The sequence below is a fragment of the Pocillopora damicornis genome, chromosome 9 (genome assembly GCF_964200805.1).
Source record: "Pocillopora damicornis chromosome 9, jaPocDami1.2, whole genome shotgun sequence".
In the NCBI taxonomy this organism is placed as follows: Eukaryota; Metazoa; Cnidaria; class Anthozoa; order Scleractinia; family Pocilloporidae; genus Pocillopora; species Pocillopora damicornis.
In genome coordinates, this window is record NC_142678.1 from 14671815 (window position 1) to 14696902 (window position 25088).

Here is a 25088-nt window from a genome sequence, read left to right on the forward strand (position 1 = left end):
TGCAATGTTCTAATTGTGGCAAAACGAAAGAAAAATCAGACTCTAAGTGAAGATATAAGAGATTACAAAGAAAAAGTTATGTGACCCTCACAGGCACTTTTAAAGGTAACTCACACACAGACCTTAATTTGAGGGGTTACTTTTTTTTATCTCAGACGCTTGATGAAAACTTTAAAGGTTAAAAGCCTCCCTAGTTGTCAGCTCTCAAATGTTTAGAAGTATTCCATACAGCTCAATTCCAGATAGATATAATCCATTGCTGCCAGAGGAATTTGTACCTGTCTGGAAAATTCGAAAAAAACGAAAAGGCGCTATTTCCCCCACAACAGACCAAATTCTCGTCTGATGTATAGATGTGTCTCTGCACATACACTGTGGATCCTTCATGTCAATAGTTTCAAGACTATCCCATTTCTCTCCATCATTAGATCCCTCTAGTTTCCAATTTTTAAGTGCATAACTTCCATACACATTACCGTCCCTCAAGGAGTAGTTTGTGATTATAAGCCGATAGCGTAAGCCTAGATCAATGGACCACCATGAATTTTCCTTATCGTCTGTTCCACTGATGTTGCCCGTCTCATGGTTAAATACATCATTCACGTTTCCCAGGAGATCGGTGGATCTGTTAGCCACCAGCTTAGCCGAGGGTTCTCTCTTCAAGAAGCATATGACACCACGGCAGTTTCTACCAAATTGCTTTCCAGTTGGCGAGAAAACACCTAAACGGACGGACGGTACCTCAGAACACAATTGAAAAGGGAACATCCCTACCTACCCCCTCCACCCGTCAGTTTCCCAAACTTGAATAAATTATAGATAAAGAAGTAATGACCACCGTTTTATCAAGTATTGTTTTTTTTTTTTCAAGTATTGTCGTGTAAGCTAACTAAACATCCTTATAAAAAACAAATTAGCAACGGATGTCAAGGTACTATCATCTTTGTGCCTTTTTACTTACGTCTTCTGGAGTTGATGTACTTCTCAAGCTCCTCTTGTAGCCTGTTGCACTCCATCTCACTGTTTTCTACTCTTTTGCGTAGCTTTTCTTTTTGAGTCGACAGCTCATAAATTTTAGCCTTTAACTTCCTGGGCTCTTCTGGAGCGGTTTGATCTTCTATGAGCTTCATTAATTTTTCTGTCTCGGCTTTTAGGATTTTGATCTGCTCCTCCAAGTTTGCTTCAGCTTGTGTCTTCGTTGTCGTGATCAGAGTTATCACTTTTTCTAATTCTTTTATCTTCGTTAGTTGTTCATTGTAGGATTCCTGCAAGGCATCTTTTTCATTCTTGAGTTGCATGATTTCCGTTTTTCTTCCTTGCTCCTTTTCTTCCCATTTCTTCTTATCTTCTTCATGCTCTGTTTTTATATCATTTAGTTCCTTTTCCAAACGCGAACATATCTGGCATTCTGTATAAAATAATTTCCATATTAGTTTCTTTAAGGTTACTCAGTTTAAATCATTATGATACCAATAAGGATCTGGCCACAAAAACTTGAAATATTCGTATTTCTCCGACAACCCGACCAAAAATATTTGTCGAATCAAGGAGATGGTACGAGACGATTTTTGAAAAAGAATGCGCTAATTTTCAGCCCAACTTTCATCTGAATATGAAAAAAAACACACACAGCCAAGCTGCCTTAGATGACAGCGAAGACAACAACTAAAAGTATGGTACTAATAAAGGCGACCGAGGAAATGGCTGGTATTAACTGTCTATCAATATATTTGAAGATATCAAAATTTATTTTTCCACTGTTTTCTATTGTTAGCCGGCGTCGAATGATCTCTGCCAGTATAGCGTCACGCAGCAATATCGAAGCACTTCGCGTGGCTTGTATTTACAGGGACTTCATCAATAGCTAACAAAGAGAAGCTCAATACAAGTTATTGGATAATTATCCACAGATTTACCGTCTATGTGCGAGGTTTGTTGAATAATTGTCTGTGTGCTTAGCTGTTTATTATTTTGTTAACGTGATTGATTGTTATTTAATTGGTTAAAATTCTGCGTAAGTAGACTGACGGCCAAATTGACTTCGGAACGTATCAAAACAGACTAAAACTAGAATATAGTCGACGCCCTCGGGGAAAGATTTAGTGTCCGTTATAGCGAGAGTCCGTATACTAAAAGCGGGTACGAGAGAAAAAAATGTTTTGTCTCTAAACATATGAAATAAGATGTAACTACGAAAACAATGAGTTTCTAACGTGGCCTCACGAACCGGAAGAAGATCCAATGGAAATTTATCATATTTCGCTTTATATTATGTGAGTCAAGATTTTGGACGAAGTGCTTAACTGTCCGCTATAACAAGAAAAAGAAAAATAATGTAAAATAGTAAAATGTCGCGCCGGGTTTGGGGGGGGGGGGGTGTGCATGAGTGCATGAAAGTGCCCGCATTTCCGTAATTGCGGGAGTTTAATTCAGACGCCTGGCTCTCGTCTGCAATGGCGGGGTGTCCATAATAGCGAGGTGTCCGTAGGGCGAGAGTCGACTGTATACGACAAACCTCATGCACAGACGGAAAATTAGTTAGTACTAACACAGTTTAGCTTGTATTAATCTTCTCTTTATTAGCTACCAGTGGCGCCTTCGCTGGACTGAGCAAACCAACGAAAGCGCTTTTTATGTTGCCACGTAACGTCGATAAAGTCACCCAATATTTAAAAAAGCGGTTTCTAGCACATTTTCAGATCAACCTTGATTTCAAAGGCAACTCATGAATTTAACCTTTAAATCAAGGTAGACTTAAAATCAACCTTAATTTAAAAAAAAAAAAAGTTTTTGCACATTTTGAAATCAACCTTTAAGTCTTTAAACCTTTTAAGTCTTTAAAAGGCAATTTGAATTATTCACAGGTGAATAATTTCACACTCTTCAGATTTCCATGAGATCCCTGACACGTGATCTTCAGGTTACTACCTACTTGTGACGAACTTATCTCCAACATCTTCTCTCATATCCTTGTTGAAGTTTTCAGTTGCAATCTCATAAGCAAGACTGTCAGTGTCTGTGAATAGAAGCTTTGCACGATCTCCATACTTCTTCTTGATGCAGTTATAGTGGAATTCATACATCAGTGCCCTGCTGATATCGAGGATGCTCATTCTACAATGCACCGGTTTATTAAACACCAGCTTAGTTCGCTTCATGTGGATGGCAATGAGATTTTCATCGAATATGGTAAATTGCTTGAAGTTGCCTTCGGGTGAAAGTTTCGGTGTTTTCTTTCGGTTGTTGACTAATCTCACATCTACTCTATTCCTGATGTTTTCCATAGTATTTCCGAAAAAAAGGAGTTGTTCATCAGCTTGAAATTCATTCTTTGCATTCGCGGGCAGCGTCGTGTTTAGCTCAATGATGTATTTCGTTAGCTTTGTTTCATATAAGCTTCACACATATATTTGTCGTTTGCCCGTGCAAAGCGATTTGAGATCATTGAGATTCCTCCCCGAATTCCTTTTTCAATCATCAGCATTTCTGGATCTTTCAATAACTCAAGCTCAACGTTTATCACCTTCAATGCAGCATCCCAGGCCAATCCAGGAGCGATCAAATACCAGGCAGGGTCGAGCTCATAATTCTCAAGACAGTCTGAACCCTTCAAACACATCTGCAAGCAGGAGAGCATCTTAATTTAGATAATGGTCATAGTTTTCTGAACTCATTCCAGACATTCTTTGCGTGTTTATAATCTTCATCAGATGTATCACAGTCATTCAGCTTAGAGTGGAACTTACCTTTTAACGGTAGTTCTCTTTCATCGAACTTGGTGATACAATCCATGTAATCATATGGGTACACACCCTTTATTGAGACCAACTCGATTTTGTCCTTGAATACCTTCTCAGTTTCCTTCAGCTTAGCAAGACTCAAATTACTGACCAATTTTTCGATAGAAGAAGCCATGAACTTGAAACCGTCAATAAAGCGAAGCTAATTCTCGATGTCAACTTCTTTACCATCTTTGTTGATAAGAGCTCCAACATCAACATCTTCGCTGAAGCTTATGTAATTTTCCTCATTATAGGGAATGCATTTGATTCTTCCTTCAGCCTTACCGAGATTCTTAACGAATAGATGAAAGTCGTAACCAGCCAAGGTGTGAAATATGACAGGAGTGAGCTTCGGCTTCTGGGATTGTAGACTGCACATAAAGTGAGCTGCTCCACGATACTTCCTTGTAAAATGGCAGCGGTCTCTCACTCTTTCATCATTAAGTAAACCCTTGCAGAGCCAGTAGTGTGTTGCTTGTTTGAAATCACGCCTGTCTTCATCGCTTAAGATCGTCTTCTTTTTGAAGTTGAATTCCCTATGAATACTCTTGATGTTGTCCTCGAGCAGAAGATTTGAGAAACATTGTCATACTCACTCTATGCCCTATAGATGACTGGCTCTTGCGAATAAAGCTTATCATCGATCGAAGCAGACGATGTGATAAACCCACATGGTTTATCCTAGTGAAACTCTTATCATTGTCTGGCTCACAATCACTTATGGGTTTAGTACAAGTCTCAAAGTCGGCACCAACCACAAAAGGTACTCTCATTGAGCGGCTATGATTCTTGAATTTAAGCACACTTCCCCTATCTGGCATCTCGATCCGGACTGCCTCATTTTATGAGCAATACTCTTCACGGGGTGTAAGCTTTTCTTTGCTTGAGAAGTGGTTCAGTCACCTGAGGAAATATTCTTTCGCTTTGTTATCCTTGGAGGTTTGACTAGATAGCAGCTTGCTCATGTTCTTTATCAGGCAGTAGTGCTTCTTTTTTCGCCATCTACGAAGACCTTTTTGTGCTGCAATGAAGCGCCATTCGAATGATTTCTTTGTCTTCAAATCAATCTTTTCGGGACCTGCCACTCCGACACCTGGTCCTTCAGCTCCGCGGCTTGGCGTCCATGGAATTCTTTTGCTAATGAAAAAATATCTTCCATTTTTAATAAAACGTTTTTTAAACAAAATCTGTCTAATAAAAACTAATAACAGTGGTTGTGTTGAAAATTATTGCAGATTCAAATGATCACACGATTCACTTCAAATAATCTCTCAGCAGCGAAAAATATCAACATATGAGGCTCGTGAGTTTTTCCCTTTACAGCACTTGGTTTAAATTGAAGCGAACTGGAGAAATGTCTGTATTCGATTCCCAGGGCACTACAACTGTAAACAGAATTCCAGAAGGTTATTATTCACTCAAAAGCCTTGGTCAAGCTTTTGAAGACACATTGAAGAGTGCCACCCCTTTAATGTGTCTTGAAGGAAGGAGTGAAGGAGTGAAGGTTAAAATGAATACTCCGGAAGAGTTTTGGAAATCCACAATCCTCAAAAGAAGCATATCTTTCTTGACAATGATCTGGTTGATCTTCTTGTAATTAAACGACGTTTGCAAACCATCAACTTAATCAGAATGTTTAAATCATTCATCAGCTAACTTGTCCACTGTACTATCGGGTTCAGTCGAGTGTCTCAAGATCAGACAGAAGATATTAGAATGATGACATGAGGAAAGCACTTGGAATTGGAGGTTTTCCCCTTGAGCTCACTCTGAACCGAAGAGGAAAGAAGGAGGTGCCAGCAGTTCCATTTAACGAGAATCCTGTCAGCCACTTCAATGAAGAGATTAAGATCTTTGTTACCCCATCCCAATTCTTTAGTGCAAAATTCAGAGGAATATTCACAAGAAAAAAAATTAGCACTCTTTAGGCGCAGAATCAAAGAGATGGCTTGCGGGGCCGAATATGAGCTACTAGCCTCAACAGCTAGACTTCGCAGTATGATGCACAACAACAGGCTGTGGAATATCTCGTGAAATTTTTGATAGGGTTCCAGAACAGATCAAGTCGTTTCTGATGTTTCACATCTACTTCACCGTCAGAAGAATTCTCTTTGAGATGGGTTTAATTCAGAGTGGATCGGCTCTTCCAGGTGACCCAAAATTCAATCATATGAATAATTATGACACGTCATTGTTCAAACGAATATGTGCAGAATTTGAAATTTCATCAGGTACAGACTTTCGCTTCAAACAAGGTGATAATCACTGTCTCGGATCTATTTTCATTTATGTTACAAATTTTGGACCATCAGCAACCTCAAACTCTTATCCTGGCTATAACAAGTTCAGCGATGAGGGTGGAAAAGCCATCGTAGGCTAACTGATCTTCTTCACAAGAAATGACAAAGCGAAAGTTGAAAATCAGTTTGACTTCTTCACGGCAGAAAAATGAGAAGGTCTGACACAAGCTGGGATGGCGAGACTGAATCAATCAATGAGGCATTCGTTTACTGCATTATTGGTTCTCAAGTCAGTGTCAGATCATCAGTATTGGGTTTATCAGAAAGCGCTAAGGAAGCTCAGCATGAGTTCCTTCTATTGGTTTAGAATGCGATCAGAAAGCCTGACATTTCGAAGAGCATTCAGAGGTTTCAGCCTTCAAAAGTCAGGCTTGATCTTGCAGTCTCACCAGGCACTTGGCTCATGCCCTAAAATCTTTTTCTGAACACTCAGAAGGAGGCAAGTTCTTACATGAAACTGGGAGTCAAGAAATCAGTGAATTTGGAGATAAAATTAGTCGAAGTAAGGCATACGAATGGGAGCTCACTAAAAATCAACAGACTGACCTCTCACCCCTCACATAAAATTAATACGGCTTCAACTGAAGTTCAGGTGAAGACACCACCAAGGTGACATGATACGCGAAGCGACAGCAAGACTAATCATGATAACGCAAAGGTCGGGTTGATTTCTGCAGGTCTGGTCTCGGCCTTCTTGATTCATCACTTGTCCTTCTGAAGGCGCTTGACCATGAATATGACGACTCCGATTATCAGTAACAGCGTATTTCGACCGAGGAAGCTGATCACTGATCCAGCACCCTTGAAAATGAAGCCGACTATTGAACCGGTGAGACTTAGGAGAATTCCCGCCATCTTTTTCCAAGAGTCTTAAAACCATTTCCAACTCCTTTGACAACAGACTTCAGGTAATTTTTCAATGTGCTCACAATCACTCCAATCGTTGTTGCAACTGCCAGGAAAACAGCTGAGACTGTGAATCCATACTTCCTGAAGATTTTTCTCACTCTCTTTCTTAGAGAAATGCCTTCTTCGGAGTTTTCCTTGTCCCAGGATCCCTTTCACTCATCTTTGACTTGACAGTCAGGGATCACGCAAACAATTATATCGTGAACGATGTCGCAAGAGCTGTTGTTGACAGTTTGACTGTGTGAGATTCGAAGGAAAATTTGTGCAGAACATTGATGGTTAGATCTATTCAAGCTTTTCTTTCGACTTCTTCTTGACTGACAATGAGAGAGCAACCATGTTCAGAGAAAGTTATCGTATTCAGTCTGTTTATCTTTCCAAGAGCAGATGCAATGCTGAAGATGAGAGGAAATCAGGAGTTGACAAGGAGGATAAGCTCCATTATGTTTACGACAACAAATTTTGGATTCCATTGGATTATGAGATTCTGAAGGATCATGGAGCCTTCTTCCCAAGAGCTCTTTGTGATGAGCTTCTTTTCGAGCTCACGCTTGCACCTGTCGGTAGCGTTGTTATAAGATCTGACAAGGCACAGCTTGCTGATGAATTAACTAACATCCAGCTTGAGTATGAGGTCATTCACAATCAAGAACTTGCTGATGAGGCCTTTTTCCAGCTATAAAAATGGGAAGAGATTCATGTACGATCATGTGACTCATCTCAAGACAATCTCAATAGCTAAGGTATCAGACACGACCACCAATGAGAGAATCAATGTTTCAAGGAGGTCAATGCAGGGACTTCCTCTTCTTCTTTAAGAGCCACATGTCGCTGGTGTTAGAGACAGTGAGAAGACATTTAGTTCTGACATCACTGAGGTGAAGGTGATTGTCAGTGGAGTCACGAAGAAGGTTTACAGTCAAGAAATGAAGACAAGAGATATCTGGGAGGAGGTCTTCAGAAGATTTAGTAAGGAAAACAGCGCGATGAATGCAACAGACTTTTATGCCAGAGACAGATTCGGTCTATTCATCGACCTCAAAAGTAGTAGAGAGATAATCTTCATGGAAGTGATGGAGATTGTTGAATACGAAGGAGGAGCTCAGCTCGCAAATAATAGGAAAGCGTCAGGCTCAGGGAATGATAAATGTCACATCTTTATCCTCTCAGATGATCAGCTTAACATCGCCAATCGTGAGCTTGGAAGCGCGACTTATTAATGAGATAACTTCTCATTTACAGAGGCACAATTTTGACGGAAGAACAATTCAAGGCACACCACGACTTCCTTGCGAGAAGATCTAACATTGATGTTTGAAAATATTCACAACAACGATTAATACCGTCTCAACGTCACTCACGAGTGAGAAATTGTGAAAACTCTAAAGAGGGTGTGAAATTATTCACGTGTGCATAATTCAAGTTGCTTTATAAAATCAAGGGGTTGATTTCAAAATGTGCAAAAACCGGTTTTTTTTTTAAATCAAGGTTGATTTCGAGTCAACCTTGATTTTAAGATTAAATTCATGAGTTGAATTCAAGGTTGATTTTAAAGTGTACCAGAACCCGCTTTCTTACCACTCACCTCTTCTCTCCAGAGCCAATCAGAACTGAGAATTTTTTTCATTTATGTTATTATCAAAATAAGCTCGCATAGCGAAATATTGACGTGTAATATCATTTCCCTCTCTAGGTTAAGTAGCTGTTTGATTTGAATTATGATGTCGGAAAAGCTTTGAAAATATCTTCTTCCAGCAGAACTTTCAAAATTTCCAACTTACAACACCGGCGGCAAATAATTCCATAAACTCCACCTTTGTGAGGTTGTCCTACGAAAATTGACATAGACTTTTCACTCTATATTCACCCTTCTTAGACCACACCAAAACGAAACAAAAGACAAACCTCTCACATAATTAGAGAACAAAATTTAACATGTGTTTCAAATTAAAGCAGACGCTGTTGAGGTGTTAACTCGACCCTTTCCTTGGGAATTTGTTTTGTGATAAATAAGATATTTTACATACGAGATCGTAGTGACTAGTGTGTATGGCTGACTGTTTTGTTGGGGAGCGCCTGAGCAAGTTGCAAAACCGCAAGGGGGAGTTGTTTAGGATTTGTTATTACGTCATGCATGCTAGATGCGTTATGCATCTTGGGTACGATTCGAATATGATTTTGCCATCATGGCGAATGTGTAAGTATAAGTTTTAGTGCGCTGTTTGATGAAAGAAGGTCGCAATTCATATTACTGAGTCGATTCTCGCACGAGCCACGTAATCGGTTCATGAAACCCTAGCCTTTCCTTTTGTGAGGGATGCCTAACAGAGAATGAAAAATAAGCAAACAAAAAACCTCTGCTACGCAGGTTACTCAAATGCACACCATGTATAGTTGAAACCAACAATTATGACCGCTTGTACAACAATGTAGGCTGTAGTAATACTCGTTAAAACTCTTCCACAGTAATTTCCAGATTGATACGATCGCTCAGAAGTATGTTTTCATTATTCAATAAAGTCGTGAGAACATTAAATCTTTGCAATCTTCTTCCAAGAGCGCGTGACGTACCCTTAAATGACCAGTGAATTTTAAATCTTAAGAGCGTTCGCCAGAGCACTAAAATTTGGAGCTAAAAGTAAACAACCATATGTGTAATAACAACAAAAACAAAAGGAGCTTTCAACATGTTCAAGACGACGTTTATTTAAGAGTAATTTAAATTTAGGGCCGAACAGCAACAAAAGGTTTCGGAAAATGATTTTCTGTGCTTAAGCAAGTACTAAAATTTAACTGCGCGTTAAAATTCTGACTTAAGATTCACGCCCCAGAAGTGATATGGCTCACAAGTTGACTGGGTGACAGAAAGAAAGGCCAAATCAAATTAAATCTGTAAAAACTTCAAAACATGGTAGATAAGATGCCAAATATGTGTAGCTACAACAGATACGCACAATCAACTTGCAAAAAGAATAAAATCGCTTTCAAGGGTCAAATTATATCAAATCTTTAAAAACCTAAAACATGGTAAAACAGCTGCCAAATAGGTGTAACGTATAGCCATGTGGTAGCCAAATCGATACGCGAAAATCAACTTGAAGATAACAATTTCATAAATGTCCGTCCTTTCACAAGCGTTTACGGTGAGTGGATCACTCAGAAAAAGACGCAAACATTTTTTTACACGCCTAATAATTACTGGAGCTCCCGCAAGCCGTTCGTTTTTTTCTTTGGTCGCCAAAATCTGCATCTTCTTCCCAGATGTTCCAAGTTCCAAGACGCAGAAAACTGGGGATGAAAATCATGAGCTTCCCCCTCTAGGTTTGCCCCTATCCCAAATCATGCTATTGTCACATGCTCAAACATCTGGGTGGCGATACAAAAGCCGAAATATTTGCCGAGAGTTATCAACATAGTTCAAACTGGCATCTGTCCCAGCGGTAGATGTGGAAATGTTTCATCGCTCACGCGGCGCTATAAAACATTTTTGCCCATGTATATCGCTGGGACTGTTTTCATCGTCGATTTTTAGGCTTTGAAGCCAGTTTATTTCAATTCGAGTTTCTTCTACACGTTTTCTCTTCGTTTGCGAGGTCTACAAATGTGTACCTTGATGATTTTAAAATACGGTCCATATCGACTGTTGTCTTCGTCGATTTTAAGACTTGGAAGCTATTCTAATCGGGTATTCTTCCGCATAATTCCTTTTCGTTCAAATGGTATACACCAGTGTATTTTGATCGAGGATGTAGTGAAAAGAAGAAAAATACTAGCCAGATCATTTTAGCCCACGGTCACAGGGACACGGGTACAGCGCCAGTTTAAACTATGTTGATAACTCCAGGCAAAAATTTATTGCACGTTTAGAAAAACGTTGCCTGTTTTTCTAGGTGGTCCGTTCACCGTAAAAGCTAGTTAAAGGACGGACATTTGTGAAGTTTTTGACTGTCAGTTTAACACACGTTTACCTTGTCAATTTCGATTGCAGCTTTTCTCCGTTACACGCACTAATAAGTAGTTCTGAAAAATGTATGATGTTTTGCCAATTTGAATTTTTTTTTACTTTTTTTATGGGGCTGAGGGCCCTCTGGCCTCTCCCCTACCGCGGTTCCTGCTATGGCGGATAGTGGCTCACACAATTTCATGCAGTATCAACTTACCATCCATAGTTGAACCCTCGCATGTTTGCCTATCCTTATATCTCTGTCCATTTCCTTTCTGGGTGCTGTCAGCCAGCCCGGCTGGCTGATGAGAATCATCATCTTCTCCAACGGGAATCATTTCCTGCACCAGATTTTTCTGATTTACATTTCTAATTGAGAGGCACTTTTGTAGCTCTGAAAACTTTTCCTCCATGCGTTGGATTCTTTCCTTTAGGTCCTTCCCCAACTGTTCCACTGCACTTTGTAACGTCTGAAATAGTGCCTGATCGTAACGTGAGCTTGTCTCCACTTTTCTTATTTCTAAGCACAAAGAGGAAAAAAATTTACGTATGTACAGGGCAGTAAGGTTGCGGGCTCTTCATAATGCTCTCAAGCTGTTAACATTGCGCTAGATTCCAGTAAGATTCCCCCACCACTACCTATTCAAATGCTGGCTCATGCAATTGCAGTGGCGAAATAATTCAATGTTTTCAATTATTTTGAGGAGATCTGACTCGAGTTTAAAGTGTTGCTAAGCGGCCTTCGCGGTGATGCTTCAACCTCGCAAAAACTGTGCGTTGATACGCCTGTGGACCTCACAAGCTATTGCTTCCCGTCAGCAAAACTTATATATTCATTTAAATCTTGGTTTTCTTTTAGTGAGGCTTACGTATAACTGATTACCCCTCTCTTTGTGTAACAACGATATAGTCGAAGCTGCTCACTGCGCGAGCTCTATTTAGAAAGAAACTCCTTAACATACCATGAAGTCTTTCGCTTCAAGGTCTTTTTCTACTAAGGTATTGAGTTTTTTCGTTATGAAAGTAGATAGACTTGGTATAGACCGAGTTTCCTTTACAAAATGAGATTACATACCAAGCAGTTTTTCGGCAACATCTGTCCTCCCTATCTTAACCAGAGCATTTTTAAGAACTTCCATTGTTGCTCCACTTCCGTTTTCTTGTTGCCACTTTTCAAGCACTTTTTGTACCCTTTCACAGCAATCACCGTTGTGATCAGTCTCAGTATTATTCAGAAAAGCTGATGAGAGCCCTAAGGCTGAACCCAGTTTTTTCCAGTGTTTACCTACTTCCTCACATATTAACTCCTTCTGGTTTGCATTGATAAGAACCTGCTCAAACTGTAGACCACTAGAGGTAGCTGCAAAATAAGTAAACAACCTATTTGAACAAAAATTTTGACTCGAAAATTATGAACAGACAGCAAACAAATGTGCACTGGGAGCCGCAAAAACTATAACTCTGGATATCCTGTTTATCAGTAACAAGTAACGACTTGGAAGGGATAATGAGTAAACCTAATACCGTTTTAGGAAAATTAATTTAATTAAGAACCTTTATTGCTGTCGTCAGAATCCCCCATCCGTCCAAGAGAATCGGTTATTTCCACCTCCCGACTCGGCTAAATAAACTGAAGAAAACAAAAAACTTTATAGAAGAAAGAGTGCATGACCGAAGGACAGATCCTGTTTAAGTAAGGCCAACCAGGTTTTTATTCCAATTCTATTACTAAGGGCTAACAGGCTGGAAAGGTGAATTAACTTGCTATAGCAATAGCTTTAACATCCATCCCGTTATGAAGAAAGTACTATATATGATTAGCTCCCAGTTTAATGGTCTTTTCCTTGAAACCCGAAGAAGCGTTTTGGTATAGATGAATTAATATGTGTTGCTGCAAAGAGCAGAGATTTACGCATTGTTTATCTGGTTGAAGCAAATAATTTCCATTTAACGTGAAATACTTTGATTTCATCGCGCGATAAATCTTATTTAAAAGTAGGTAGCGTGTCCTCTTTGGGGCCACCGAAACTTTCTGCACTGTTTGGGATTAATTGACGTGTTCTCGGTCAATAAGCATGCTGAATGTTTTTCAAGTATATTATCAAGTCTTAGATCATACGCATGATTTCAAAGTCGAACAAACACGCAGAGTGAGTTCGATTTGAAATCACAAGTATAATTTCAGATTTAAGTTTCAAGATACGAAGTTCAATTATCACTCTTAGTGCATCCATTTTGAAATCAAAAAGTTCAATCGCCCAAATACAGGTATTTTTTTTTTTCCAGCAAAAATACTTTATTGATCTAGCATTGAGGCTGTTTGTAAAGAGTTGCAAAATTTCTCCCACGACGGCCTCTTTGATCGTCTTTGCCTTTCATTAGATTGGTTACTTCAAACAACTGAAAAATCTGATTGGTTGTTTTGTTTCTGTGTTTTTTTTGTGTCTTCAAATGCACAAGTTATGGCTAAATATTACATAAGTTTTCGAATCATTCAAATTTGCCTGCTTCGATGGTTGCGAATGATTACTGGTGTCTGAGCATTGTGTGATGTTAAGCATCATCTTTAGATAATAATAAATTGCTTCAATTTTTTCCACATTCCAGAGCCCCATTATTTTATTTTTCACTTTCTCGCAATTTTCATTCTATGAAACATTCCCGCCTTCCTACATCTTACTTGAAACGAAGGAATCAAAACTGCGATGATAATTGGGGACGAAGTTTATTGAATGTGGTTGCTATGGTTTCTTTTATTATTTTACCAATTACGTCTGCATGACCAATCAATTAAATCGCAGCATTTGTCTTCTCCTGGCATCAAGTTACATTTCTCAAAGTATTATTTGATAAGGTATAGCAAAGAAAATTCGGCAACGAAAGGCAGCTCTTGGCTCAGCTTTGCCTATTAGTCGCAGTATCTCTATTACGTGTACAGTTGCTGTGCACTGATATTCTGTTTGTTGACATTCTTTAATCCGGGTCAAGAAGTATCACGAGGAGAATTAATAGCTGAATACACTGTCGTATTATGTAAGTTGGCGTTGAATACCATTGCTGGCGTATTTCCACAGAATTGAATTCTAGTTTGGAAAATAAAATCGTGTAATAAGAACTGACTTTTGTTGACACGAAGTGCGTAGGGTGTCTAGGGTCCTCTCCGATCTCGAACATATAAATTTTCTTGAATAAAGTCTCTACTTCCCTGTTTTGAGACACGGATGTTTTAAACGGATGATAAGGTTCTCTTCATACTGATTGTAAATGACAGAATGATACCCTGGAAATTCTAAGGCCCCTCTTAACCTCGCTATAACTTTTCCCCTCCCTGAAGTTGTCCAAACGTCAGTAACTTTTACATTATCGACAACAATCTTTTTCAAGACTACTCTCCCTCGGATGATCAGACTACATGATCGACAGTCATCCCAAGGTTCAAACCATATACTGACTATTCTTAAGGCAAGGCTTACCGCTGAAATTGATCCTGAGTGATTGCACACCACAAAGTAACTTTTTTAGAACGTTTAGGGCCCCACTCTTAGAGATAATGAAACTCACATGATGCCCTTATCGCAGAATGCTCTTGTAGCCGGTCTGAAGTCGAGAAGACAGAATTCAAGGACCTATTCTAAACCCTGGCAGATTTTAGTATATTTAAAGAGAGAATTTGCATTTTAATATATGCATTTTTACAATTGAGCAACTTCGTTCTCGAAATTTACGATCTTCCTGTTATCACACACCTTCGATTGGATGGAACTCAATGAGTAGTTTTTGAAACAAAGAAACTAGTTCGTAAGTTCGTATCCTAGCGAAGACTTGTTTAATTCACTGCTCAGTTAATTCAGACAATTCGCTTCGTTTTTTCGTGAAAAATGTTCGGGACTACTCGATAACATTCCCCCTCAAGTGTGTAATTACACTGACACAGTCAGCCTTTTTACTATCCCATCAATCACTGACAAGTGTGTTAAAGTTCTTACTGACGTTCATTCAACTTCAAGAGAAAAATAAGCAATTATTGGATGAGGTCGAGCATGATATCATGAATTATCAATGCCGAGGTCTGATGCTTCGGCAGATAACACAGACACAAGGTTTGATGATTCATGTTATCGTGCGAAAGCCGATCGAATTGAATAATTGTTTTGTTATGCATTTCTTAACCAACCTGCAAAAGGAGGCATTACTCGGACAAGGAAGCTTAGAAACGACGTAGACTTTGAACTCGACATGATATTATGTCAAAGAGAGGTACGTTTCTAAAGAAACTGCGGAGCTGCGTCGGTGGGAGAGTATAACAGGGTAATTTGGCATCATCAACTGAGATGATAACGTAAATTGGCCGCCCGCTATTAGATATTGTTATACATTCGACTCACTATCTCCGTTTCTGATTAGCCGAAAGCGTGCAGTGAGTTTCCGAAATCAGCGCCTGGGACGTCATCTAGCTGCAGATTATACAATAATCATGTCAAAGACACTTAAGGTCACGGTAATCATGTCATGTATGACCGCGGTGAATGATTTCTACGGGTAATCATGTCAAGTTCGCGCGCTTTGTGTTGCCTGCTGATTTGTATACTTTTACACGCCTAGAAATAAATTATCAGTTCCCCTTACTGAAGTGACCATTGCTTTTTCGTCCAATGTATAATAAAACAATTATTAGATTCGGTTTTTGTGATATCCAGAATAATCAAGGTCTCGGTAGCCTCTACCCCGACCTCGATTATTCTGGATATCACAAAAACCTCATCCAATAACTGTTTAGCTGAGTCGGTGCATAGCCCTAAGATCCCATGCTCAAATTATCTAGAAACTTGGAAAATGTGGGTTTCATCAACTGCGTTGGAAATGTATATCGCCCACTGTAGAAAGTTTACCGCGGCCATTTTGCATTATCTGAACAATTAGCTTATTTAGATGTTCGATTAAATTTCAGGCCAGGTGTGTGACTGCAATGTGATCCCATTGATAGTTTAGGATTACATATTCGTTGCAGAAATGGATCTATGTTTTAATCTATATATATATATATAATTTACTGTACAGACCCGCGTCAATATGGAATCTACTTATGATTTAAAAAAAAGCCAAATTATTGTTAATGGTGACGATTTTTATGCGTCTGTCCTCCAAAAGATCATAAGTAAGAACCTATCAAAATGCGTGTATAATTTACTTTATCATAAAAATCCTGTTGTGAAAAATGATGACGTGTGTATGCGCTGACGATGAACTAATCTTTATAGAACATCTTTATGCTAACACTCCGGAAAAAGTCATAAAATAACTCACTCATTAGTCAGCTGTGCGCTCATCGAAAAAAGGAGGTACTCAATAAGCTAGAATTAAACTCGGCGACGCCTCAACAAACTCTTACGCACCTTTGGTGCTCTAACTTCCTGCGTGATTCATATCCCCATAAACGCACAGCTGACGCATGAAACAGCTGTTGGGAGAATAAGAATTAGTTTAGCTCCTTCAATTTAGCCTTTTTAACCCGCTCACAGGCCATTTCTTCAGTCTACCTTAGACTATTCACACTTTTGATTATTTACATGAGCATTTCAATTGGTGTTGAATATTGGCTGAGCGGAAAGTGCATGTTCAGGTTTTAAAAATATATTGAGATCCATGCTTCAGGAGCAAACTTTTTATCAAAGAATTTAAAGGATCGTGTGCGGTTGAAAGTAAATATTAGAATTTAGGGAGACTTATAGAAGATAAGGCTTTGACGATGCACACGGGAAAGGAAGCCCACAGTGCTCATGATTATTTTTAATGGTCTGAAACATTCCTTCTGAACAGGGCTTGAGATCGCGGCAATCCAGTTTAGCATAGAGAGTTAATTATAGGCCATTGTTTCTCATATCAAACTAAAATTAAAAAGGATTCCAACCTTCTGATTTTAAAAAATACAGCTATACTCATACTCCTTTGGCTTAAAAATGGATGGAAAAACAAAAACAAGACAAGAGAGGCATTATCACGTTTGCCAAACAGTTGGTTGATGAGAAAATCACAACGCGCGCGAGGCGAAAAGAGCTCGAGTAGACACACGCGTAAAGCGAGGAAAAGAGCGCGAGTCGCGTCTTTTTCGTGTCTTTTCGACTTGTGAAGAAAAAAAACCACTTCAGACTTACATTTGATAAAATAGACGCTTACTTTAATGTTGTTTAATCTGTGCCACTCTACAAACAATTATGGTGGGAATGTAACAATGATATTTTGTGGGAAAAAAGTTTCTCTCAACCTTACTCAGATGTTGTGATGATACTTCATAACAGATAACTGATACAAATACGATCCCACCAACAGCTTTGAGATAACGTACTGTATTAAAAATGTCTTCAGAAATTGGTTCAGTCTCTTGAAACCTACCTTGATTATTTACGCTTTCCATCACTTTTTTTTATCAGTATAAAGGACTTAGTTTTAGTTAGTATGAATCTGAGTGCAAGTAATGAAATACTTTCCCCGCGAATCCGCAAAAACGAGGCTCTATTAGGGCAGTTTGATTGGTTCATACGTATGATTTTTGGAGGACAGGCGCACAGATGACGTTTTATCATATCCTTAGTCGTTTAAGACTTAAAAGCGGACAGGCTCATGATCTCGTCTAATTATAACATAAATAGTTCACGCCACGTGCTACCCAATCAACTCACCATCTACGTGTATCTAACAACTATATTGTGACGGAACCCGAGATTTCTATCCCATGATGTAGTTGATGAGGGCGAAGTCGAGTCTCTTATCCGACGAAAAGAAATCTAAAGCTCTTGTTCTAATTGTTTTGGTACAAATCTACCAGTCGTCCAAAACTTTTCAACTAGACAGGTTTATGTGTTCATTTTATTTTGTTTCAATCACACAATGGTAATCCACTCTACTCTCCTAAAGGTTAGGGTTAAAAAGCTGAAGTGTAACCAATCAGATTGCAGCAGTTTTGATAAAGCGCTAGCAGATTTATTCTAAAACAGAATATCCAATCAGACTGCAGTATCGTAAGAGAACGCCAGTTATAGTTATATGTGGTGGCTACTGATCAGAACCTGAGTCGCACAACACTTTTTAATTGTTTTTAATTAATACTAATGCTACTGAAAATTTGGTACACAATCTACTCAGCACTTTTAAAAACTACACCCCTAATAGCCAATATAAAATGTTAATAATTCTTGGGAGAAAGCAATAAGTTATAGCTCTTGGAAAAGGGTTTGCTTCTCGGAACAGATCATATGCTTATCAGTACATATTTTCGCGCCAAATGGAGGCCTGTCTTTTTAGTACACTTCAAACACTTTTGGAACGCGTGGCACAAAATTTTTACGAACAGCTAACCGTTTACTGCGTGCAATGTTCACTTTTCGGTGTTCTCTTGCTCGAATTTATGAACAAACAAATTTCTTTATCTTAAGAGTTATAGACTTTTATCGTATTTAATGTAAGGTTTATATTGGGGAATAACTCTGGTATAAACACTCACGCGACGTTTTTAAACCAGTTACTTGCTGGCAAAAATATCTTGTAGAAAATAATTTTAAAAAAACCTGACAATCTACAAAGCACTCTAAAGGCTACAGTCCTTATTACTATTAAAAAACGTTGATAGTTCTTCCCTATTACGGGGTTTTGAAGAATTCTATAAACTAGCAACTTCCTATCTAAACGAATTCTTCATTATAAACTCGGGCAAGCTAAGATCAACACTCTGTCGCTTAGGTTGTGTTAGAAGATCATTTGCAAAGATACTCTTGCAACATTGACAACTAACTGATTATCTTACTTTTCAATGTTCATTATCATTATCTTGCTTTTCAATGTCTACAATTTCTTGTAACTGCTTATAAAATATTGATTTGCCATACCCTTCATAGTCAATCGTCTTACTTTTTTAACTTACATTTCATTTAAAACCAACAGCGAATTGCAATATTCTGAATGTAGCAAAACGAAGGAAACATCACACTCTGAATGAAAATATAAGAGAAAAAAGAGAAAAAGTTATGTGGCCCCTCAAAGACACTTTTAATGGGGGGTCGTACAAAGACCTTGCTTTCTGAGAGTTTACTTTTTATTTCGGCTGCTTGATGAAAACTTTATAGGATAAAGCCTCCATAGCTCCTAGCTCACACATGTTCAGAAGTACTCCGTACAACTCAATTCCAGATAGGTATATTCCATATTTGCCAGAGGAATTAACACCTGTCTGGAAAATTCGTAAAAAACGAAAAGGCCCTATTTCCCCTTTGACAGACCATTTGCCTGTACAAAATGGAGTAGGGTCTTTGAACTGTGGATCTTTCTTGTCGTGAATAGTTTCAATGTTTTCCCAGTGTTTCCCATCATTTGATCCCTTCAGCTGCCACTGGGTTAGCAGTGACTCTTTTTCTCTTTTGCCGTGCCTTAAAGCGTAGTGTGTGATCACAAGCCGATGGCTTGAGCCCAGATCAATAGATCACCACGAATTTTTCTTTTCTTCTGTCCCACTGACGGTGCCCATCTTATGGTTTAATACGTCAGCCCCATCTCCAGGGCCATCGGAGGATCTGGATGCAATCAGTTCAGCGCAGGGTGCATCTCTCAATCTTTGTTTTAGGAAGCAGATGACACCAGTGCATATGCCGGCAAATTCCTTTCCAGCTGGTAAGAACACGCCTAAGTGGAAACGAAAGTAAGATAGATAACATTAAAAGAAAAAAAAATACCTTGCCTCCCCTCCTCATACGTATATAATTCAACATCAGCGAGAAATGTGCTTAACGGAAAAGAAGGGGTTAAAGAAAAACTAAGCTAATATGACAGATACGTAAATAGAGATAGCGCAAGGCTGTACCACTTTATACTAAAACAGATTGGCCAAAGATGGAAAGTCAATACTATCTTTTAAAAAGTTCTTTCGTGTACTTACGACTTTGGTAATTTATGTATGTCTTGAGCTCCTCTTGTAGCCGCTTGCACTCAAACTCAGAGTTGTTTGCTTTTTTTGTCAGCCTTTCTATTTGAGTCGACAGCTCTTTAATTTCAGTCTTCAGATCGGTTTGACCATTTAACATCATTTCGAGCTCCTTTTTCTCGGCTTCAAGCTTTTGAATCTGCTCCACCATTGCTTTGTTTGGTTCAATGGCTTCGTTTCTTTCCTCTTTAACTTGTTTATTATTTGTTTTTAACTTTCTTTTCTTCTCCAGTTGTCTTTGGTTCGTTTGGTCTGATTTACCAGATTTGGTTTTCAGTGAATCTCTATCTCCTTCCACGTCGTTGAGTTCCTTTTCATATCCTACAAATTTGAGTCAAAGAAATCGTTTAGCAAACGTGTTGCAGAGATTGCATAACATAAAACATTCTCCTAACAAAAGTTGAGTTTGACCTCGGTATTAATTGAAAAATTAAAATGTAAAACTTTCGTGGGTGAAACCGCGATGCCAGTAGGCTCAGTCACTATGATATATAGAAATCATCACTTCTAACGGTGATAAATTCAGTTATGTTTTCGAAACAAGGAAAATTAGGCCGGTATTCGATCAACATCTGTAAGAAAATAACGTTCACAGTTATATCTATTGAACACTTTAGAGAAAAAATGAAGGTAACTTATTTTATACCCAAAGATGAAGACGAAAATGACGAGGTTTTAAACCCAATCAACGATTGCATAAATAATTGACATATAATCTATTGAACTTCGTGCTAAAAAATTTTAAATAAACTTAAAAAAGGATCAGCGAACTACAATATCACTAAGTGATTCATTTATCGTCCAATTTCAGTTGAAATCTTAAGAGAGTGTCTCTGTAAGAGCGGTCCGGTCGATTTTGCTTGAGACACGGATTTCGCTCGTTTCTCGTGTGTTGTAAGACATTCATGTACCTATACTAAAACCACAATCAGTTTGATCGGATCTCTTTATTTTTCAGAGTTTTACGGAAATTAAATTTCACTCGAGCGAAGGCTTGTCGTGACACTTTTCAAGACTTTAATTTCATACAACTTTGGAGGACTATTTACAAAAAACTACGGAATTCAGCAAAAAACCAAATACCACAGCAATGTATATTAACTCTATCTTATCTATCGAGGCGACTTTCGTAAACATCACGTGTCAATCAAGGAAACAGGAAGACTTGAATGACACCTTATCGGTTCGACTAAATCACACCCGCCAAAACCGATCAAATTCAATATAAATTTTTGAAAAAGTGAGGCGTTCTTAACTGATCCAACTAACATAGCTAGGAGGTAGGTGCCATAGAAAAGGTAACTACAGAAAAAAACTTTGCGGACCTACCTTTACGAGAACTTTATAACTCCGTGAACTTACCTAATTTTCGGCAATCTCCAAGTTTGGCCGCCATTTTGAGGGACTTGTCAACATGAAGCGTAGCCGATATAAATCAAGCAGGTAGATCTAAAACCGTCAGAAATACATACGAAAGCAACTCAAATGAACTTTACTTTCGATTCAAGCGGCAAAATTTGAAATTGTTCGTTAAACTTACCATCCCCATGCGACCATTTATTCCAATAATTCAAACACTACAACTTTCTGAATTGCCCTCGTCGATTCCACCGCAAGAAATAACCTGTGCCATCCAAGCTTCGACTCAAATGTGAAGTACGAATCAAATAACATTACTGCTTCATCTTCGCGGCAATATCACGCTGGTATTTTGATTTTCCGATCGACAAGAACGGTTATCAGGAATCGATCGGTTTGTTTACCTCATAAACGTGACCGCTGACCAGCTGCTGAGTGAAAAACAGTACGGTTCAGTGGCGAGGGGCGGGGTGAGGGGTGGGTGCGGGCAGTTTATCAGAAGATTTTTGGGAACATTCGAACATATGCATTAAAGTATCATGATAAACATTAGGATTCTCAGTCTTAATGCGAAGGCATGCTTCGTGTTGCAGACAACTTTTATTTTACTTTGTATTCTTTTTTATTTCAAATACATTTCGTTCCAAATAGGACTAGCATCAGTTCATAGATTTAAAAACAAATCTTTACCACGTAAATAAATGTGTTTAGATAATCGAGATAACCATTGAACCTCTTGTATCGCACCGGAAATAACGTGTCTTGTCTTTGCCCAACTCTGAGAGCGTGGAGCGGCAAAGACGCGAGATACGAGTGTCGCCCCTCGCGGCTTCTCCATGCTCACAGGATACGCGTGACCTCATTATCTTTAAGAAAAATAAGAGACAGCTCGAAGTCTGTATTCCATTCAACCATTTCATAAGAGTGACGCAAGTCTTTCAATTGAGTGAGAAAGTCACAAACCCATTCTTTACCTCACAAGCGTAACCACTGACCACTCACGAATTACAATAGGCTTCTCCTTTGACGCGGAAATTGAAATCGTATCGAATATACAAAGTTATAGTGAGTTCCTTTAGATCTCCCGAACTTTATCGCGTTGGAAACAATTACAAGTACAGGAAGAAGTCGTTCATTAGCGAGACGTTCATTATGTCTCAGGACTCCTTTTTGAATAGCAAAGATGGAAAAAACTTTGGTTCATTGTGTGGCTTAAGTGATTTGGTACGACTGTCTGAATACAATGACGATGTAAAACATCATTTGATAAGCTGCCGCCTGTCTAAAGAGGTTTTTAAGTGAAAATGAGCTAATCTTGGCAAAGATTGGCCTATTTCACCTCGCTCAGGAGGATAAACAAAAAAATGTGGATTTGCTATAGGCATCGCCACACTCTGGGCAAGTTTTGGAGAAGTGCAAAGGTAACATGTCAGTATCCTGATCATGATGGTGTCAGGAAGCGTATCCAAGGCAGAGATATAATTACCTTGCATATGTCTCAGGACATTCAAAAGCTGTTTGGAGTTATTATTCCAGTTGAATCAGGTAGTCTTCAGTAACATTTTCTGTTATATTATATTCTGCTCGAAAAGAGAAGAAATTCTTTATTAGATGAAGGGTACTTAAGTACACATCACGTTGAAAAAAAATAGATCTATGTGTAAGTGCTTTTAATTACATATGGAAATATGTGCAATGTTGCACGGTTGATAATCAATAATGTTTTTATAGAAGATCAAATCACCTGACAACGCAATATACTTACTCATGCGTACGGTTCACAATTATTTGCGGTCAGTTTTCCTCAGTTTGTATGATTCTCATTAACCAGTATGATTAAATTTGCAGACTAAAACACCCCTTATTTGATTAAGAATAATAAAAGTAAACAGTGCATGTTGGTTTTTAATTCCTGATGGATGCTACTGGGCTTTACTTTAACTGAGAAATTTGCAATCGCTTACCTCAGCTCTCTGTGTCTCATGCCGTAAGAAGCACAAGAAAAAAGTTGATGATAGTGAGTCTTAGCTTAGACAAGAAGAATCAGAAAAGAATCTACGGTCCCCAGAAACGCCACTTTTAAACACGAGAGAACTAAGATAAATTGAATTAAGTGTTATTTGTTTTATTTAAAACTATCGTTCAGATTATGATACGCGGAAAACTCTCCCCACCGATTTTTTCTTACATTTTGTTAATCAAAAGTTTCAATAATTATAAAGGCTTTCTTGTTGATCGTCTTAATAGTAACAGTTTCCAGGATCCAAGGGGTGCAAAAGAGAGAACAATTTTCTGTGTAGCTAGGTAAGGCGACATGCCGGCTTTATACTTCTTCCGGCGTGATAACGATAATGATGACAACAATGGGCAAAAAGCACCATCCGCTAATGATGACGATTATCATAGTTATTAACAAATCTCAGTTATAGTCCTGAAAAAAAATCTCAGGGGGTCCTTTGAACAATCCACTTAATCTCGCCAGAAGTCAAAGTTGCCTACACTCATTCTAAGGTTCGTGCGATTTTACGACGAATTTTCAATTCCGGTATGTTGCATGCGCGACTTTTGATAGAAAAAACCTGCACGCGCCATAACTTAAAACAACGTGTCAGCGGAATGAATCAAATCTCTATATACATTCTTGGGAACAGAAAAAATTACTTAGAGCAAACATTCTAAGTATAGTGTTCATTCAGTGCAATGGGGCATAAATAAGAGGTTCTGGTGGAAAAGACACCTTATTTTATACCACTGATGACATGCAAAAAGGGTTATAGGGGTACCCGGTTAAAAAATATATTGATAACTCTATTAATTAATACCAGTTCCAATTTAAAGGAGAAAGTTATGAGAATAAAATAAAAGTTGTCTGTTTTTACGAAGCATGCCTTCACTGTTTAGACTGATAGTCCTAGAGCTTTTTGAGCATGTATTCGAATATCTTATGACGGTAAGCCCGCCACCCACCCCACCCCGCGCTATGCTGTTTTCACTTAGCGGCTGGTCAGCGGTCACGTTTATGTGGTAAACAAACCGATCGATTCCTGATCACCGTTCTTGTCGATCGGAAAATCAAAATACCAGCGTGATATTGCCGCGAAGATGGAGCAGTTATGTTACTTTATTCGTACTTAATATTCGAGTCGAAGCTTGGGTGGCACAGGTTATTTCTTGCGGTGGAATCGACGAGGGGAATTCGAACACTAGTTGTAGTGTTTGAATTGTTGAAAGAAATGGTCGCATGGGGATGGTAAGTTTAACGAACAACTTCAAATTTTGCCGCTTGAATCGAAAGTAAAGTTCATTTGAGTTGCTTTCGTATGTATTTCTGACGGTTTTAGATCTACCTGCTTGATTTATATCAGCTACGCTTCATGTTGACAAGTCCCTCAAAATGGCGGCCAAACTTGGAGATTGCCGAAAATTAGGTAAGTTCACGGAGTTATAAAGTTCTCATAAAGGTCGGGCCGCAAAGTTTTTTTCTGTAGTTACCTTTTCTATGGCACCTACCTCCTAGCTATGTTAATTGGATCAGTTAAGAACGCCTCACTTTTTCAAAAATTTATATTGAATTTAATCGGTTTTGGCGGGTGTGATTTAGGCGAACCGATAAGGTGTCATTCAAGTCTTCCTGTTTCCTTGATTGACACGTGATGTTTACGAAAGTCGCCTCGATAGATAAGATAGAGTTAATATACATTGCTGTGGTATTTGGTTTTTTGCTGAATTCCGTAGTTTTTTGTAAATAGTCCTCCAAAGTTGTATGAAATTAAAGTCTTGAAAAGTGTCACGACAAGCCTTCGCTCGAGTGAAATTTAATTTCCGTA

General features: G+C 38.7%; 2 protein-coding genes across 6 annotated transcripts in view; both read right to left on the reverse strand.

The window, feature by feature from the left end:
* Positions 1–204: 204 nt before the first annotated feature.
* LOC113679396 (uncharacterized) lies at positions 205–14561 on the reverse strand. Its single transcript, XM_089181551.1, has 6 exons — positions 14408–14561; positions 12489–12564; positions 12010–12294; positions 11152–11454; positions 962–1408; positions 205–722 (listed from the first exon to the last, which is right to left on the reverse strand). The coding sequence occupies exons 2-6, from the start codon at positions 12514–12516 to the stop codon at positions 205–207; spliced, it is 1581 nt and encodes a 526-aa protein (XP_089037677.1). The 5' UTR covers positions 12517–12564; positions 14408–14561.
* A 3450-nt stretch (positions 14562–18011) lies between these two features.
* Positions 18012–25088, reverse strand: part of LOC149040334 (uncharacterized) — a 59729-nt gene continuing 52652 nt past the window's right edge. For all 5 annotated transcript variants that reach the window (XM_089182167.1, XM_089182165.1, XM_089182166.1 and 2 more), the window contains exons 5-6: positions 19858–20223; positions 18012–19604 (exon numbers count right to left, since the gene is read on the reverse strand). In XM_089182167.1, the coding sequence (XP_089038293.1) occupies positions 19405–19604; positions 19858–20223 (566 nt within the window). In that variant the 3' untranslated portion in view covers positions 18012–19404. The remainder of the gene's footprint in view (positions 19605–19857; positions 20224–25088) is intronic.